At 42.6% G+C, this 18,012-nt stretch overlaps 2 protein-coding genes across 4 annotated transcripts in view; both read right to left on the bottom strand.

Annotated features, from left to right (window-relative positions):
- The window catches only part of LOC140720464 (zinc-binding protein A33-like), a 348,439-nt gene that overhangs the window by 204,876 nt on the left and 125,551 nt on the right, over positions 1–18,012 (bottom strand). The window lies entirely within an intron of this gene.
- The window catches only part of LOC140720410 (butyrophilin subfamily 1 member A1-like), a 51,003-nt gene continuing 44,576 nt past the window's right edge, over positions 11,586–18,012 (bottom strand). For all 3 annotated transcript variants that reach the window (XM_073035279.1, XM_073035273.1, XM_073035266.1), the window contains exon 9: positions 11,586–16,135. In XM_073035279.1, the coding sequence (XP_072891380.1) occupies positions 15,579–16,135 (557 nt within the window). In that variant the 3' untranslated portion in view covers positions 11,586–15,578. The remainder of the gene's footprint in view (positions 16,136–18,012) is intronic.

Raw genomic sequence — 18,012 nt, 5'->3', positions numbered from 1 at the left:
TGCACTGTAATTTCTCTGCAACAACAGCACCATATTCCACATTGTTTTCTTTTTACTACCTCAATATACTTGTGTATACAGTGATCTATCTGGATGGCATGCAAAACAAAAGCTTCCCACTATACCTTGGTACAAGTGGCAATAATACTCACCGAAAACACGCAGTTCAACTGCAGATTGTTTGAAGTCAGTTCTGTCTTCAACTGAACAGGAATATCGCCCTTCATCATCCAGCCTTACGTTCTGAGGGAAACATTTCCTTTGGTGATTTCATCTTTAAACAGTTCTGTCCTTCCTCTGTAATCCGGGTGTTGAGCGAGGGTGTCATCTTGTCCATGTCTGTACACGTGGATGGGTGAGCTGAGACCTGATTTCAGCCACTGCACTGCCATGTTGCTGGCAGAGGTTGGTGGGAGCAGCTCACATTCCAGTACAACATCTTCACCTGCAATGGCTACAAAAGGCTCCTCGGGTGCAAGTAGGATAAAATCGCCTGGAGAGAAATAATTGATAAGACAAGGAACCCATATTGAACATTGATGAGGAACTTATTACCCAATATACAGTTCAACTACAACACAACCAGGACTGTGAACTCAAATGAAAAGGATCTCAGCAAGTATTATGATTTTGATTACAAACAATCAAATTGAAATGGGTAAGTGTGTAGCTGGTTTTAACACAAGTTTGTATATAAATTTACTGTGGTTACAATAACAATGTTAAAGAATATTGGTTCTGCCCCTCTTCTACCCCACCCCCTCTAACCATCAAAATACTTTTGGCATCCCACAGAGCACCGGGGTGGAAAATAACATCCCACAGCGACTCCACCGCAACCCACCCAACAGGCATGAAGAAAGGGGTGGTTTGGGTCTGAGGGTGGGTAATGGTGTGGGTGGAACTCAGCACAGAAATCTCTATGTGAAATCCAGCCAGGTGACAGCTGGACAGAAAACCCCAAATTACAAACAAGAAAATTGATGAGAAAAGTTTATTGCATTCCAAGTGCTCAAAGTCCAACTTTTGAGGGTTGAAGTAATGTCTTTATATTGACATTGTCCAGTCATCATTTATTTTTTAATATAAACTGCAAAAAAGCTGAAGCTCTATCACTACCCCCAATCAAACATCACTCCCGGCATCATGCCAAACAGAAATAAAAACCTGATGCCCACTGTTTGCCATCTGATCCAGATCCTCTACCCCACTCTTCTACAGTCACATCTTCCTGTCCCTGATCATTCACCAGTTCAGTGATGGGAATTGAAGGGTGTGACTGCCTCCTGGAATATCATGTCTACCCTCCCCGATGTATTGAAGTGTTTGGAGCTCATCACCCTGAGCCAAGTACTTCAACCCGAGAACACTTGCAGATGGTTACAGTTTGATCAGTTTGGATCAAATTGTAGGCTGAAGGGGTGGGCTGGGAACTGTGGCTCCAAACTCATTTCTATAAATCAGGGTTTCTCAGCCAGGGTTCCACAGATCCCTAGTGTTCCATTGGAGGTCCTTAGGGGATCCGTGAGAGATCATGATGCTAGCGCCCACCATGGTGGGCAGTGACCGAGCAGCCCCATTAGCAACCTCAGTCCAGTATGGCAGTGGGCAGTAGGACTGTGTTTATTTGGAAGAATCCATCTCAGTTTTTGATGTGAAATGGGGAGGCCGTTAATATCTGGAGAGCTCACGGAGGGGAGGAGCATGAAGTGTTTCTTCCGAGCATTGAATGGACCTGCCCAACAGGCTGTGATGTCAGCCTCTCCCTCCCGAATTACCTCCCCCGATTTCCCCTTACGTGCTGCCAACTGAGTTTTGGGAGCGAACAAACTACTGGTGTGGTGGAAACTTGAGGGAAATTTTCATTCTGAAGTCGGTGCAGTGTGGTGATTTTTGAGAGGATGTGTGAGATGGAAGAGAAGGATTCTAGGCCTAGGCCTATGGTCATTTCTGATAAGGTTAATGATGCGGAATTACAATCTTCTGAGCCATTTCACTGCGGTAGTGCAACAGTGGACACACAAAAGTCCGTTTATACAATGAGAGCTGCTCATCAATGGGTTTTACATGGACTGGTGATCCACGTTGTCCAATTCCATTGAGCCTAGTCTGTAGCAAATAACTTACAAATGCAGCAATGGCTCCAGCAACATTGAAAAGACACTTAACTACAGATCACAGCCATTTGACACATAATTGTGCTGATTATTTTAAAAAACCATTTGGAATCTCAAGAAAAAAAGATTAAAGCTTTTGAAAATAAAGTCACAGTCATTTAAAGAGTTCAGGAAGCACGTCACTTAGTAGCTTTAAGACCAGTTCACTGGAGAATGTTTAAAGAACTGTGTGAAACCCTGGACAAAGAGCACACCGATCTCCTGCTACATACAGAAATCTGGTGGCCGAGCAGAGGAAGAGTTTTCAACAGAGTGTTTGAGTGAAAGGCGAATTGCAGGTGTACTTTCTAGAAAATAGTAGGCCAGATTTTGCTGAGTGCTCTGCAGATGAAGAATGTCTGCAGAAACTAACCTACTTAACAGACATTTTCCATCAAATGAACCAGTTGAACGTCTGCAATGTCCTGAAGGAAATGTTTTGACTTCAAGTGGCAAGAATCTTGGATTTAAAAGGAAACTGAATCTTTGGAAAAATCATGTTGCAAAAGCAGATCTTGAAATGTTTCCATTGCTGTTTGGATTTGAGAGTGAGGAAGGATATCAGAAAGTCTCGAATCTTGTTGAAAACCACCTGGAAGAACTGCAGAACAAAATTGAACAGTCATTTCTCTCCATTTCAACACAAGAGTATGACTAGTTGAGGGAATCTTTCTCTGAATCTTCTGCTCAGCCTGAGAACCTGACTTTGAGGGAAGAGGATGAACTTTGTGAGCTGCACTCTGATCATGCACTCAAGATTAGATTTACTGACCTGACCCTGGACAAGTTCTGGATTTCTGTAGAAGAGTATCCTGCCATTCATCGGAAAGCAATGAACATTTTGCTTCGGCTTTTAACTTCTCACATGTGTGAGCAAGACTTTTCTTGTTTAATAAGCAACAAAAGCAAGGATAGAAATACTCTTATTTCAGTTGAAGGTGTGCTTATCTCAAATTTTCCCAAAAATTGAGAACTTTATTATGTTTGTCTTATGGGATTTTAAAATTTATGAAATGGAAGGAAAGATTAATTTCAAGAAAGGTAAGCTAAGCTTAATGATTTGTTATATTTTCAAGAAAGGTCAGCTGAACATTCATTCCCTGCTCAAAAGAGCATTGACAATTATTTTTGATTTATTATATCAACAACTTACTGATTACACTAACGTACCATGAGCTGTAGATATAATTTTTATGCAGGGGTTCACTGAGAACTAAAAATTATTTCAACGTGGCCTCCATGGCCAAAAGTTTGAGAAAGGCTGCTCTAAGTATTTGCGTGACATTTTCTTCTATGACTGATTGCTTGGAGATAAATAGCAGAATTAGATAGTTGCAAGTTCCTGATGAATTTAGCAGAGATGGTGCCTCTCACCACAGCGGATCCCCACACCCCAGTAGCCTAAGTGAGCTGTCTCAGCTCTTCTTAAAAGCTGGTCTCAGGGCCTCCCTGACCGATGGATGTTGGCATGGAAACATAGAAAACCTATAGCGCAATACAAGCCTTTCAGCTCACAAAGCTGTGCCGAACATATAACTACCTTAGAAATTACCTAGGGTTACCCATAGCCCTCTATTTTTCTAAGCTCCATGTACCTATCATATCCGCCTCCACCACCATCTCCAGTAGCCTATTCCATGCACTTACCACTTTCTGAGTAACAAAAATTACCCCGACATCTCCTCTGTACCTACTTCCAAGCTCCTTAAAAAATGCCCTCTCACGTTAGCCATTTCAGCCCTGGGAAAAAGCCTCTGGCTATCCACACAATCAATGCCTCTTATCATCTTGTACACCTTTATTGGGTCACCTCTCATCCTCTGCCGCTCCAAGGAGAAAAGGCCAACTTTGCTCAACCTATTCTCATAAGGCATGTTCCCCAATCCAGGCAACATCCTTGTAAATCTCCTCTGCACCCTTTCTATAGTTTCCACATCCTTCCTGAAGTGAGGCGACCAGAACTGAGCACAATACTCCAAGTGGGGTCTGACCGGGGTCCTATATAGCTGCAACATTACCTCTTGGCTCTTAAACTCAATCCCACGGTTTATGAAGGCCAATGCACTGTATGCCTTCTAAACCACAGAGTCAACCTGCGCAGCAGCTTTGAGTGTCCTATGGACTTGGACCCTGATCCCTCTGATCCTCCACACTGCCAAGAGTTTTACCATTAATACCATATTCTATACTATATTATACTATACTATAGTATAGTAATAGTTTAGTAATATACAATATAGTATGTGAATATACTATACTATATTATCTCGTGGGAATGATCATCTGCGGGGCTCAGAACAGCTCTGAAATAGGGCCTGCTGTCACCCACGGCTGTTGGTATGAGGGCAGCCGTTACGAGACCCAGGAGATTTCATTCCTGACACCACAACTGCCTTGTCAGCCATTCAAAGCATTCCACCCTCCTCAGTAAATTCAATTCCTTTCCACCTATTCCTACCTCCCATCATGGTGTACAGCTCTCTTGGGTTCCTGTTGACCTACATTCCACCTCGTTTGTTTTAGCCTGCCATGATGCACACCAGCATCCCCTTAGACCCCCTTATGATGGCCCATTTTGAATGGGGGGAAGACACTTTTTATCATAGAGAAGAGGGGTAAACCTGAGTGTACTTCCATAGATCGCCTTAAACAGACCCACCAAGAATTCCACTAGCACGGCCTGCATCACATGACACTCCTCTGGAGGAGCCGAGGCACCTGCTGTTCCTCCTCCCATGGAACACAGAACCTGAGCTGGGCAGCTCGTCCAAACTCCGGACAGGTTCACAATGCCGGTTTTAGTGAATTATGTGGAGGGGGAAGGCTGTGTAGTGTAATGTAATTAATGGAACCATATATAATTCACAACCACTGATATTGAGTTGGCGTTTCACTTTAAGAGGCTGGTCTGATATAATTATGTAATTTTTTTTTAACCACACTTGTTGTTCAGGGTTTGGAGTATAATAAATGAGTTGTTATGGCTTTTCTTAAACATAAAATGGCTTCTTCACTATTTTTATTTGTGAAAACCTACAGTGTTCTCTAATAGATTTGTATGGAAGCTCAACTTTCGGACGCACAGAACCCAAACTGCAGATTTTGCAGTAAAGGGTGTTTGAACAAGATGTTCCTGAATTGCTGTTCACGGCCTGTTTAACATTCCTTTGCAGGATCATATCATTTATACGCCATCAATTTGGCATACAGCCTAATGATGACCTGGACTCACAAATATTGCTGGATGCAAAACAAACTTTGCTTTCTCAATTTACAAGACTGGTACATCAATTATTTTTGAGGACGTGCTGATGTTTTGCTTCCTTGGACTTCTGGTGAATGCCAGATGTGAAGGAAGTAACAGCAGAAGAGTCGAGAGGCTGAGAAGCTGGGAGAGGGGGAGGAGTGATGGTGGCAGTGAGTGGGAGTAAGAGGGGTGAAAGAGGGAGGGAGAGAGAGAGAGAGAGAGAGAGAGAATGAATGAATATGAATAGTCCTGTCAGTGGTGGGAAGTTGTGAGCATCCCCTCCTCCACTGTCCTCAGCACCAATGTTCACCAACCCCACTCCCAATAACCTGTGAAAAATGCCCTTGGCCTCTCCACACAAGGTGGGAACAAGTTACTGGGCAAAGCAGCACCAGGTTCAGCACGGAGCCCCCACCTCACTTTAGAAATGTAGGGAACATTTCTAACCAACAAACTTGTATTAAAAAAGTGAAATTATTCTCAAGATTTCCATAATTAGATTAGTAAAGTTTATTACATACTCCAAAACAGTATAGTGTTCAATAAAATAAAGGTACAAGCATTACAGTATCATATTAGTAAAAATATTGTTCCTGTGTGGGTTTATTTCAGTTTCTCTGGAAGATTCCCCAGTGAAACTGCTGAGAAACTTCAACAACACTGACCATCGCTGGGTAAGTCCAATGGAAATTGTAGCTGGGAAATGTTGGTTAGTCACAGTCAGAATGTAAGAACATAAGAAATAGGCACAGGAGTAGGCCATCTGGCCATTCAAGCTTGCCCCACCATTCCATAAGATTATGGCTGATTCTCCACCTACCAGCCTTTTCCCCATAACCCTTAATTCCCTACTATGCAAAAATCTATCCAACCCTGTATGAAATATATTTACTGATGTGGCATCCACTGCTTCATTGGGCAGAGAATTCCACAGACTCACCACTCTCTGGGAAAAGCAGTTCCTCCTCATCTCCACCTAAATCTACTCCCCCGAATCTTGAGGCTATGTCCCCGAGTTCTAGTCTCACCTACCAGTGGAAACAACTTTCCTGCCTTTATCTTATCTGGCCTTTTCATAATTTTGTATGTTTAAGATCTGCTCTCATTCTTCTGAATTCCACTCATCTCTGGAATCAACCTGGTGAGCCTCCTCTGCACCGACTCCAAAGCCAGTATATCCTTCCTCGAGTAAGGAGACCAGAACTGCACACAGTACTCCAGGTGCAGCCTCAGCAGTACCCTGTACATTTGCAGCATTACCTCCCAGCTCCTAGAATCATTCCCTCCAGCGATGAAGGCCAGCATTCCATTTGCCTTCTTGATAGCCTGCTGCACCTGTAAACCAACCTCCAGTGATTCTTACACAGGCAGTCCCAAGTCTCTCTGCAGAGCAGCATGCTGCAATTTTTTACCATTTAAATGATAATCTACTCTTCCATTGTTCCTTCCAAAGTGGATGACCTCACATTTACCAACATTGTACTCTGTCTACCAGACCCTTGCCCACTCACTAAACCTATATATATCTTCTCCAGACCCTCAGAATCTTCTGCACAATTTTCCTTCCCACTCAATTTAGTATCATCAGCAAATGTAGATACACTACACTCGGTGCTCTCTTCCTTGCAGCCAATTACCACACATCACAGACTGAAAGCTAAGTCATAGAAGAAGCTAAAGAACACAACTTAGGTATATAAGGTGATGAGAGGCACTCACTCATTCATGATAGTCAGAGGCTTTTTCCCAGGGCTGAAATGGCTATCACGAGAGGATACAGGTTTAAGGTGCTTGGAAGTAGGTGCAGAGGAGATGTCAGGGGTAAGTTTTTTACACAGAGTGGTGAGTGTGTGGAATGGGCTGCCGACAATGATGGTGGAGGCAGATACGTTAGGGTCTCTGGATAGGTACATGGAGCTTAGAAAAATAGAGGGCAATGGGTAACCCTGGGTAATTTCTGAAGTAAGTACATGTTCGGCACAGCATTGTGGGCCGAAGGGCCTGTATTGAGCTGTAGTTTTTCTATGTTTCTAACTTCAGAGATTAGGGCAACATCAAGGTGGTAAATTTAATTTAAATTAAATTAAATCAAAAAACTAAATTAAAGTAGCACCAGATCGGAAAGGCCGCTGCTGCTGTGTGCCGTGCTGCCTACAAGCTGATGTATGCATCTTAGCTGTCCAGATGTTCCAGGGTTGAGTGAAGTGCCAATAAGATGGCATGTACTGTGGATCTGCGCTATGAAAGGGAAATTGAAGCGGATCTAAGCTGCTTCTCAGGCGGGAGCTAATATGCCTCATCACTGTGGATGTAAGCGCAAGAGGACTCCCCATGTCTTCTTGGCCACCAGTATAATTGAAACCTGTTTGAAGTAGGTGACAATAAACAATAAACAATAGGTGCAGGAGTAGACCATTCAGCCCTTTGAGCCAGCACCGCCATTCAATGTGATCATGGCTGATCATCCACAATCAGTACCCCATTCCTGCCTTCTCCCCATATCCCTTGACTCCACTATCTTTAAGAGCCTATCTAACTCTTTCTTGAAAGCATCCAGAGAATTGGCCTCCACTGCCTTCTGAGGCAGAGCATTCCATAGATCCACAACTCTCTGGGTGAAAAGGTTTTTCCTCAACTCTGTTCTAAATGGCCTACACCTTATTCTTAAACTGTGGCCTCTGGTTCTGGACTCCCCCAACATCAGGAAAATGTTTCCTGCTTCTAGCGCATCCAATCCCTTAATAATCTTATATCTTTCAATCAGATCCCCTCTCATCCTTCTAAATTCCAGTGTATACAAGCCCAGTCGCTCCAATCTTTCAACATATGCCATCCTGGGAATCAACCTTGTGAACCTATGCTGCACTCCCTCAATAGCAAGAATATCCTTCCTCAAATTTGGAGACCAAAAACTGAACACAATAGTCCAGCTGTAGTCTCAGCAGGGCCCTGTACAACTGCAGAAGGACCTCTTTGCTCCTATACTCAACTCCCCTTGTTATGAAGGCCAACATGCTATTAGCTTTCTTCACTGCTTGCTGTACCTGCATACTTACTTTCAGTGACTGATGAACAAGGTCACCCAGATCTCATTGTACTTCCCCTTTTCCTAACTTGACACCATTCAGATAGTAATCTGCCTTCCTGTTCTTGCCACCAAAGTGGATAACCTCACATTTATCCACATTAAACTGCATCTGCCCACTCACCCAACCTGTCCAAGTCACCCTGCATTCTCATAACATCCTCCTCATATTTCACACTGCTACCCAGTTTTGTGTCATCTGCAAATTTGCTAATATTACTTTTAGTCCCGTCATCTAAATCATTAATGTATTGTTACGTATTCGTGACACGTGACAGTGGTCACATGATTGGGGTTACCCTTGTCATGTGATTGGGGTTGAAGTTATACTGGACTTGAGGTAATGGTCTTGTGATGGTGGAGTGACATAATTTTCACTCCAGTAGAGATCATGTGACAGGTTTTTTTTACAGGGTATAAAAGGAGGACCCGTCCCTGTGAGGAGGGGCAATTCGTGGCTGGATTTGCCATGTTGACTTCATGCCACTGCATGATTTAATGTGATAACGCAGTTTAGTTGAAAGATGAAGTTTTATCTAATGCCTAAAGTTTAAAAGGTCATTGCCAGCAGTTTCTTTACAATACTGCTAGTTGAGAATCAGTGGAGAGTGAAGATCGGAGTTCGGGAGTTAAAGATCAAGGAGAATCGATTTCGACGGTGAAACAGGTTCGGCCTTGTTTGATCCTTATTTGGAAGGATTTCGTTGACTATTCTCATTTAATCCCTGAGAAATACCAGAAAGGATTGAGAATGGTGGTAAAGGAAAGGTCAGTGCCTTTAAGCTGTTTCGTTTTGTAAAATTTTTCATGGGAAAAGTTCGACTTTGGGAACTGAAACAAAACGACGTGAAAGAGAATTTAAATCGTCTTACAAAAAGTCTCTCCTTTTAAATGGACTGTGAGCATTTTGAACTTCCAGCAATACTACTTTAAAGAACTGTTCTTGCAACATCGATTTAAGGACTGTAAGCAACATTGCTTTAAGGACTGTAAGCTTCATTGCTTTAAGAACTGTTTAAGCTGCCCCACAGCAGCTGATTTCCGGTTACGTTAGTGATTTGTTTACTTTTGGGGGGTTTGTTTTCAATGTTTAATAAACATGTTATTTGTTATAAAAACCCTTGCCTAACTCATATATTTATTGTTGCCTGAATCCGTAACAGTATATTGTAAATAGCTGTGGTCCCAGCACTGAGTCTTGTGGTACCCCACTAGTCACTGCCTGCCATTCTGAAAAGGACCTATTAATCCCTACTCTTTGTTTCCTGTCTGCCAACCAATTTTCTATCCATGTGAGTACCCTACCCCCAATACCATGTGCTCTAATTTTGCCCACTAATCTTCTGTGTGGGACCTTATCAAAGGCTTTCTGAAAGTCCAGATACACTACATCCACTGGGTCTCCCTTGTCCATTTTCATAGTTACATCCTCAAAAAATTCCAGAAGATTAGTCAAGCATGATTTCCCCTTCATAAATCTATGCTGACTTGGACCAGTCCTGTTACTGCTATCCAAATGTGCCCTTATTTCATCTTTTATAATTGACTCCAGCATCTTCCCCACCACTGATGTCAGGCTAACTGCTCTATGATTCCCTGTTTTCTCTCTCCCTCCTTTCTTAAAAAGTGGGATAACATTAGCTACCCTCCAATCCTCAGGAACTGATCTTGAATCTATAGAACACTGGAAAATGATTACCAATGCATCCACGATTTCTAGAGCCACCTCCTTAAGTACTCTGGGATGCAGACCATCAGGCCCTGGGAATTTATCAGCCTTCAGTCCCATCAGTCTACCCAACACCATTTTCTGCCTAATGTGAATTTCCTTCAGTTCCTCCATTACCCTAGGTCCTCTGACCACTATTACATCTGGGAGATTGTCTGTGTCCTCCCTAGTGAAGACAGATCCAAAGTACCTGTTCAACTCGTCTGCCATTTCCTTGTTCCCCATAATAAATTCACCCATTTCTGTCTTCAAAAGCCCAACTTTGGTCTTAACTAATTTTTTCATCTTCACATACCTAAAGAAGCTTTTACTATCCTCCTTTATATTCTTGGCTATCTTACCTTCATACCTCATCTTTTCTCCTCATATTGCCTTTTTAGTTATCTTCTGTTACTCTTTAAAAGGTTCCCAATCCTTTGGCTTCCCGCTCATCTTTGTTATGTTATACTTCTCTTTTATTTTTATACTGTCCTTGACTTCCCTTGTCAGCCATGGTTGCCCCCTACTCCCCTTAGAATCATTCTTCCTCTTTGGAATGAACTGACCCTGAACGTTCTGAATTATTCCCAAAAATACCTGCCACTGTCGTTCCACTGTCATTGCAGCTAGGGTATCTTTCCAGTCAACTTTGGCCAGCTCCTCCCTCATAGCTCCATAGTCCCCTTTGTTCAGCTGTAATACTGATTACAGGTGGGTACCACATACTGCTGAAGCGAGAGGTTAAAGATTGTAGTGAACACCGTAGTCAGTTGATCAGCACAGGTCATTATTACTTGGCCAAGTAACCCATCCTCCCAGTACATGACATCACCATCTTCTGGTCAGATCCAAGGTCAGTTCACAAATTGATCAGCACCTGCGATTGGTTTGAGTTGGCATCGGGGGCCAGGGTTAACTGAATGAAGAGTGAGGCCATGCTCTTTGGCAACTGGACCAATACAACAAGTACTGTCTGGAGTGCATTGGGAAGGTAGAAGAGAAATTGGGATTCTAGGAGGGTGCTCCTTGTCGATAACTGGGAAGAACACCCATCAGGTGTGAGGTGCTCTCAGGGCTGCTGTACTTGATGCAACTGTGAAACATCTTCCAATCCTCCTGCTGGGAATCCCCAGAACTGCCTTGGGATGCAAAATGGAGTGAGTCAGATGGGTCACAGTGGGTAAGTCCTTGGACAACAGGGGCAAAAACACACCTGATGTTGCCCTCATCATGGTTCTTCCCCTACTGGACAGGACAAGTCTGGGTTGGTTGAGAAAGCTCTTCAATTATTGTAGCAGCTAACACCCCAGTCCTATTGGTTGTAAGGAATGCAATAACCAATGTGTAATGCATTGACTATGAATGTAAGAACTGAAAAACATTGCATGGTTTATTTTTGTAAATATTTTTATTATTAATAAAGTTTATTTCGATTTATAAAATAGGATCTTACTGTTGCTTACACAGGAGGCAGTAAACTTTGTGAAACAGAATGATAAAATAAGTGATAGTTTCGATGAAGCAACACACACAAAATGCTGGAGGAATTCAGCAGGCCAGACAACATCTATGGAAAAGAGTAAACAGTCGATGTTTTGGGCTGAGACCCTTCATCAGTCTTGATACAGTTCCCTACCTCATTCCAAAGATGTATGCGATGGGGTTAGTAGCATGTGTTGCTGCCGCCAGAGGCATGGTGCCCCTGTCCCCAGCACACTGTGTTGGTCCTTGATTCAAACAACGCATCACTGAGTACAGTGAATATGTTTCAATGTACATGCACCAAATGAAGCTAATCTTTAATATTTAAAATCTATCATTAATATCACCTCACTGTTTTCTATTGGTTACCTTAATTTTATGATGTGAAGAGAAGGGCAAGGGTAAAAGGGGAGACAGAATGGGAAATGGAGCAAAAGAAAAGTTGAAGGGGGAAAATATTGGAATTTAGAGTAATTGATGTTCATGTCGTCAGGGTGGAGGCTACCCAGATGGAATATGAGCTCACCTGGTCTCACCGATCACCTGCCGGTTTGTACTCCTCCCCCACCCCATCTTTTATTCTGTCTTCCTCCCTCCTTTCTATTCCTGATGATGCTTTAGTCCAAAATGTCACCTATCTATTCCCATCCATAGATGGTGCCAGCATTTTGTGTGTGTTGCTCAAAGAACTCCCATATTTACATATTTATAAGACCATAAGGCTATAAGACATAGGAGTAGAAGTAGGCCATTTGGCCCATTGAGTCTACTCCACTATTCAATCAAGGCTGATCCTCCCTCCTCAGCCCTATTCCCCACCCTTCTCCCTGTAATCTTTGATGCCATGTCCAATCAGGAACCTATTAATCTCTGCCTTAAATACACCCACGACCTGGCCTCCACAGATGCATGTGATAACAAATTCCACAAATTCACAAATTTCTCTGCATCTGTACCTTAAATGTACGTCCTTCTATCATGAGGCTGTGCCCTCTTGTCCTACACTCCTGAACGATGGAAAACATCCTTTCCATATCTACTCTGTCTAGGCCTTTCAACATTCGAAATGTTTCAATGAGATCCCCTTTTATCCTTCAAAATTCCAGCAAGTACAGACTGAGATCCATCAAATATTCCTTCTATGATACCCTTTCATGCCTGGTATCATCCTTGTGAACATCCTCTGGATCCTCTCCAATACCAGCACATATTTTCATTGATGAGGAGCCCAAGACTGTTCACAATACTCAAGGTGAGGCCTTACCAGTGCCTTATAAAGTCTCAGCAACATATCCCTGCTCTTGTATTCCAGACTTCTTGAAATAAATGCTAAAATTGCAATGCCTTCCTCACTACTGACACAACCTGCAAGTTAACCTTTAGGTATTCAGCTCAAGGACTCCCAAGTCCTTTTGCCTCTTAGATTTTTGGATTTTCTCCCCAGTTAGAAAATAGTCTGCACATTTATTTCTACTACTAAAGTGCATGACCATTCATTTTCCAACATTGTATTTCATTTGCCACTCTCTTCCCCATTCTCCTAATCAGTCTAAGTCCTCCTGCAGCCTATCGGTTTCCTCAACACTACCTGCTTCACCAGCAATCTTCGTATTATCTGTAAACTTGGCAGCAAAGCCATCCATTCAATCATCTAAATGATTGATATACAGCATAAAAAGAAGTGGTCCTAACACCGACCCCTGTGGAACACTTCTACCCTCTGGCAGCCAACCAGAACAGGATCCTTTTATTCCCACTCACTGCCTCCCACCAATCAGCCAATGCTATAACCATGTTAGTAACTTTTCAGTAATACCATGGGCTCTTAACTTGGTAAGCAGCCTCATGTGTGGCAACATGCCAAAGACTTTCTGAAAGTCCAAAAATACAACATCCACTGCATTCCTTTATCCATCCTACTTGCAATCTCCTCCAAGAATTCCAACAGGTTCGTCAGGCAAGATTTTTGTCCTATCTTGTACTGTTTCACAAAGTACTCCATAAACTCATCCTTAATATTGAGTCCAACATCTTCCCAGCCACTGAGGTCAGGTTTACTGCTGCCTTCCTCCTTTCTTAAAGAGTGGAGTGACATTTGTAATTTTCCAGCCATCTGGCACCATGCAAGAGTCCAATGATTTTTGAAAGGTCATTGCTAATGCCTCCACAATCTCTAACGCTACCTCTTTCAGAACCCTAGGGTGCAGTTCATCTGCTCCAGGTGACTTATGTACCCTTAGGTATTCCAGAATTTGAGCATATTCTTCCTTTTTATAGTAACCGCACTGACTTCTCTTCCTTCACACACTACAACACCTGGCACACTGCTAGTGTCTTCCACAGTGATGATTGATGCAAACTCCTCAATTAGTTACTCTGACATTTCCTTGTCCCCCATTATTATTTCTATGGCCTCATTTTCCAGCAGTCCTATACCCTCTCTCATTTCTCTTTTATTTTTTACATACATCACAAAGCTTTTACTATCAACTTTGATATTGTTTGCTAGCATGCTTTCATATTTCATCTTTCCCCTTCTAATGATTCTTTTAGTTACTCTATAGGTTTTTAAAAGATTCCCAATCCTCTATCTTCCGGCTAATTTTTGCTTTGTGGTATGCCCCTTCTTTTGATTTTACATTAGCTTTGACTTCCCATGTCAGCCACGGTTGTACAATTTTGCAATTTGAGTATCTCTTTGTTTTTGGAATACATCTGTCCTGCACCTTCCTCATTTTTCCCATAAACTGAAGCTATGCTATGCCGTCATCCCTGCCAGCAGCTCCTTCTAATTTACTTTGGCCAACACCTCACTCATACCACTGTAATTTCCCTTACTCCACAGAAATACTGCTACATCAGACTTTACTTTCTCCCTATCAAATTTCAAGTTGAACTCAATCATATTTTGATCACTGGCTCCTAAGGGTTCTTTTACCTTAAGCTCCCTAACTGCCTTTGGTTCATTACATAGCACTCAATCCAGTATTTCTGATCCCTTCGTAGGCTCAATGACAAACTGCTCTAAAAAGCTATCTTGTAAGCATTCAACAACCTCACTCTCTTGAGATCCATTACCAACCTAATTTTCCCAATACACCTGCGTGTTTAAATCTCCTAAGACTATCATAACATTGCCCTTTTGACATGCCTTTTTAAAAAAAATTTCCCGTTGAAATCTGTATTCAACATCCCAGCTACTGTTGGAAGGCCTGAATAAAATTGTCATCAGGGTCCTTTAACCCTTGCAGTTTCTCAACTCATCCCACAAGGATTCAACATCTTCCAATCCTTTGTCACATCTTTCTACTGATTTGATTCCATTCTTTACCAGAAGAGCCACTCCACCCCCCTCTAGCTACGTTCCTATCCCTCTGATACAGTGTGTAACCTTGGACATTCAGCTTCCAACTGCAACCACGATTCAGTCATGGCCACAACATCATACCTGACAACCTGTAATAGTGCAACAAGATCATTCACCCTATTTCTTACTCTCAATTCATTAAGATATAACACTTTGAGTACCGTATTTGCTACCCTTTTTGATTCTGCTCCCCTAATGCACTGATACTCACCCTGCTGACTGCAGTTTTGTCCTATCATCTGCCTGCCCTTCCTGACAGTCTGACTGCATGCTATCTTTGCTTTCTTACCATCTGTCCTAACCTGAGTCCCTTCATTCTGGTTCCCACCCCCTTGCTAAATTAGTTTAAACCCTCCCCAACAGCTCTAACAAACCCACCCACAAAAATATTGCCCCCCCAGGTTCATGTGCAACCCACCCCTTTTGTACAGATCATATCTCCCCCAGAAGAGATCCCAATGATCCAAGAACCCAAGCCCTGCCCCTGCCTCTCAGCCACACATACTTAATCCATATTGCACAGACCTGCTGTATTAAATGACATTATTTTTAGAATGATTACTGGGTTTTGTTTCCTGCTTGGAACAGATTTTCAGCCATCTCTTCTGATGTGTTGTGTGAAAGAAAGGGTAAAGCTTCTCAGAGAATTTCTCATTGAACGTGTAGAGGAAAGACTTGGTGTTTGCATCGTAAAATGAAACTACCCCTGTATCATAATCAAGATAAACTCCTATCTTCCTGGGAACCTCTTGATAAGAGATATCCAATTTATCATTATCGTTTGCATGGATTTCTTTCTCATTTTGCCCAATGGACCAGAATTTATTCTTTGGTTTTACTGTAAGGTCACCCTTTCTAGTTGCATTCTCTCCAGCAATTCCCAGAGACCACTTGTGATTTCCCGCAACTTCTACCTCCCAATAATGTTTCCCTGATGTGAATCCATCTGATCCCAACACACATTCCCAGGCTGTAAACCTCTCCTCATTTTCAGGAACATCTGTCTGGGAGTTCGTCAGTCTCACACTCTTCTGATCCTTTGAAATCTCCAGTTGTCGATGTGCTGTTTCTGTGTCCAGTTTTATAGAGGCTGCAAGAAATGGGAAAAATTGATAACAGTTATAATGTAGGTTATAAGCTGAGAGTAACCAGCAGCAACATTCAAGTAAGACATCAAATTCAAAGCAAATTTATTATCAAATTACATATTTGTCACAGTAGTATAGCAATTAGTTCACCACTATGACAGCTCAGGGCATTACGGAGTTCAGCGTTCAATTCCAGCGCTGTCTGGGAGCAGTTTGTACGTTCTCCCCATTAACCGGTTAGTAGCTTAATTGGTCATTTTAAAAGTTGTCCTGTAATTAGGCTAGAGTACTAGATGGATGGGTTGCACCTGAACTGAAATGGGAATATCCTGGCCAGGAGGTTTGCTAATGCTACTCAGGATGGTTTATACCAGTTTTGCAGGGGGCTGGGAACTAGAGCACCAGGTCAGTAAGTGAAGGATCGGACAGGAAACTAGATGTCAGGGAAGCTAGAACTTGATAGGTGGAGTCGGTGGGTAGGGGAGTGGCAGGAAATAAGGAGGTGGGAGGTGATAGGTGATAATGGCAAATGGCTGGAGAAGAAGGAATCTGATAGAGGATAGAGAGGAACTTGTGAGAAAGGGAAAGAAGAGGGAACCCAGGAGGAGTGATAGGCAGATGAGGAGAATAAATAAATAATTTTAATCTATTTATGTGGCCAGCACAGGAAATTGACGATGAGGGAAGGGGAATGGGGAACAAATTACCAGAAGTTGGAGAAATTGATAATCATGCCATCAGGTTGGAGCTAAATCGATGGAATATGAGGTGTTGCTCCTCCAACCTGAGAGCGATCAATCTCATGGTAATGAAGAGGAGGCCATGGACTGACATGTGGGAATAGGAATTAAAACAGTTGGCCACCTGGAAATCCCACTTTTGGCAGATGGTGTGGACATGCTTGTTGCCTCACCTGAAAGGACTGTTTGCAGTTCCTCATTGTGATCCTCAGACTGTGTCAGGCTCCAGCAGAGCAATCCCAATCAGTCCCAGTCCCCTTCATACTACTACTTTGTAGTCCTGATACGTTTTTGGATTAAAATATACTTTATTCATATTGAAAATGACTTGCAAAAATAAAGTTTACAGACTTTCTAGGGTTGTTTAGATAGACTTTTGCAAGTGAGGAAAGTGGAAGGATATGGTCATTATGTTGGCAGAAGAGATTTGTTCAGTTGGTCACTCGATTACTAATTTAATTGGTTCTGCACAACATTGTGGTGGAAGCTGGTTCCTGTGCTGTACTGCTCTATGTTCTATGCAATCCTCAGAGATACAAACTACCTACTTGCAAGAGAGTGGGTGGATACTTGCCTGGTCAGCTTGGACCAGGAGCACACATTTGCCAGGGTACACACATGAATGGGATGGGTAAATTCTCCAGAACAGGCTTTAGGGGGGAATCAGGAATTGGATCCAACTGTTCTACACTGATAGTCTGAGAAAGAGGAACCTGGAGTCATAGAAAGGCAGCGTTCTAGGATCTCACTTCTCAGGATGAGTGGCCTGACACTGACATCGATGGTCATCAACAGGAAATGATAGGAGGTGGGGTTAGACTGATGAGGCATTATGCATTCCTGCTCCTTGCAAGGGAAAAAATGGACACAGTCTGGTAGTTGGAGACAAAGCTCAGTAATGATTTGGAAAGAGATGGCATTTGATATGTTGCTAAGCAGCTGAGATCCAAAGAGACTGAGTAGCAACATGATCAGTGAATGAGATCAATAGAAACAAGAATGCAACCTGGAAGGAATGGAGGGCAACAAGAGTCAGGCAGAGAGAGGATGACAGATGCTGAGGCACATTTGTGGGTGGGTCTCACTCTCACTGCGGGGGAAATCCTGGAGTTATTAAGAGCTGGTGTTGCAACTCTTCA

The sequence above is a fragment of the Hemitrygon akajei genome, chromosome 2, assembly GCF_048418815.1.
Source record: "Hemitrygon akajei chromosome 2, sHemAka1.3, whole genome shotgun sequence".
In the NCBI taxonomy this organism is placed as follows: domain Eukaryota; kingdom Metazoa; phylum Chordata; class Chondrichthyes; order Myliobatiformes; family Dasyatidae; genus Hemitrygon; species Hemitrygon akajei.
This window is presented reverse-complemented; position numbering and strand designations above follow the sequence as displayed.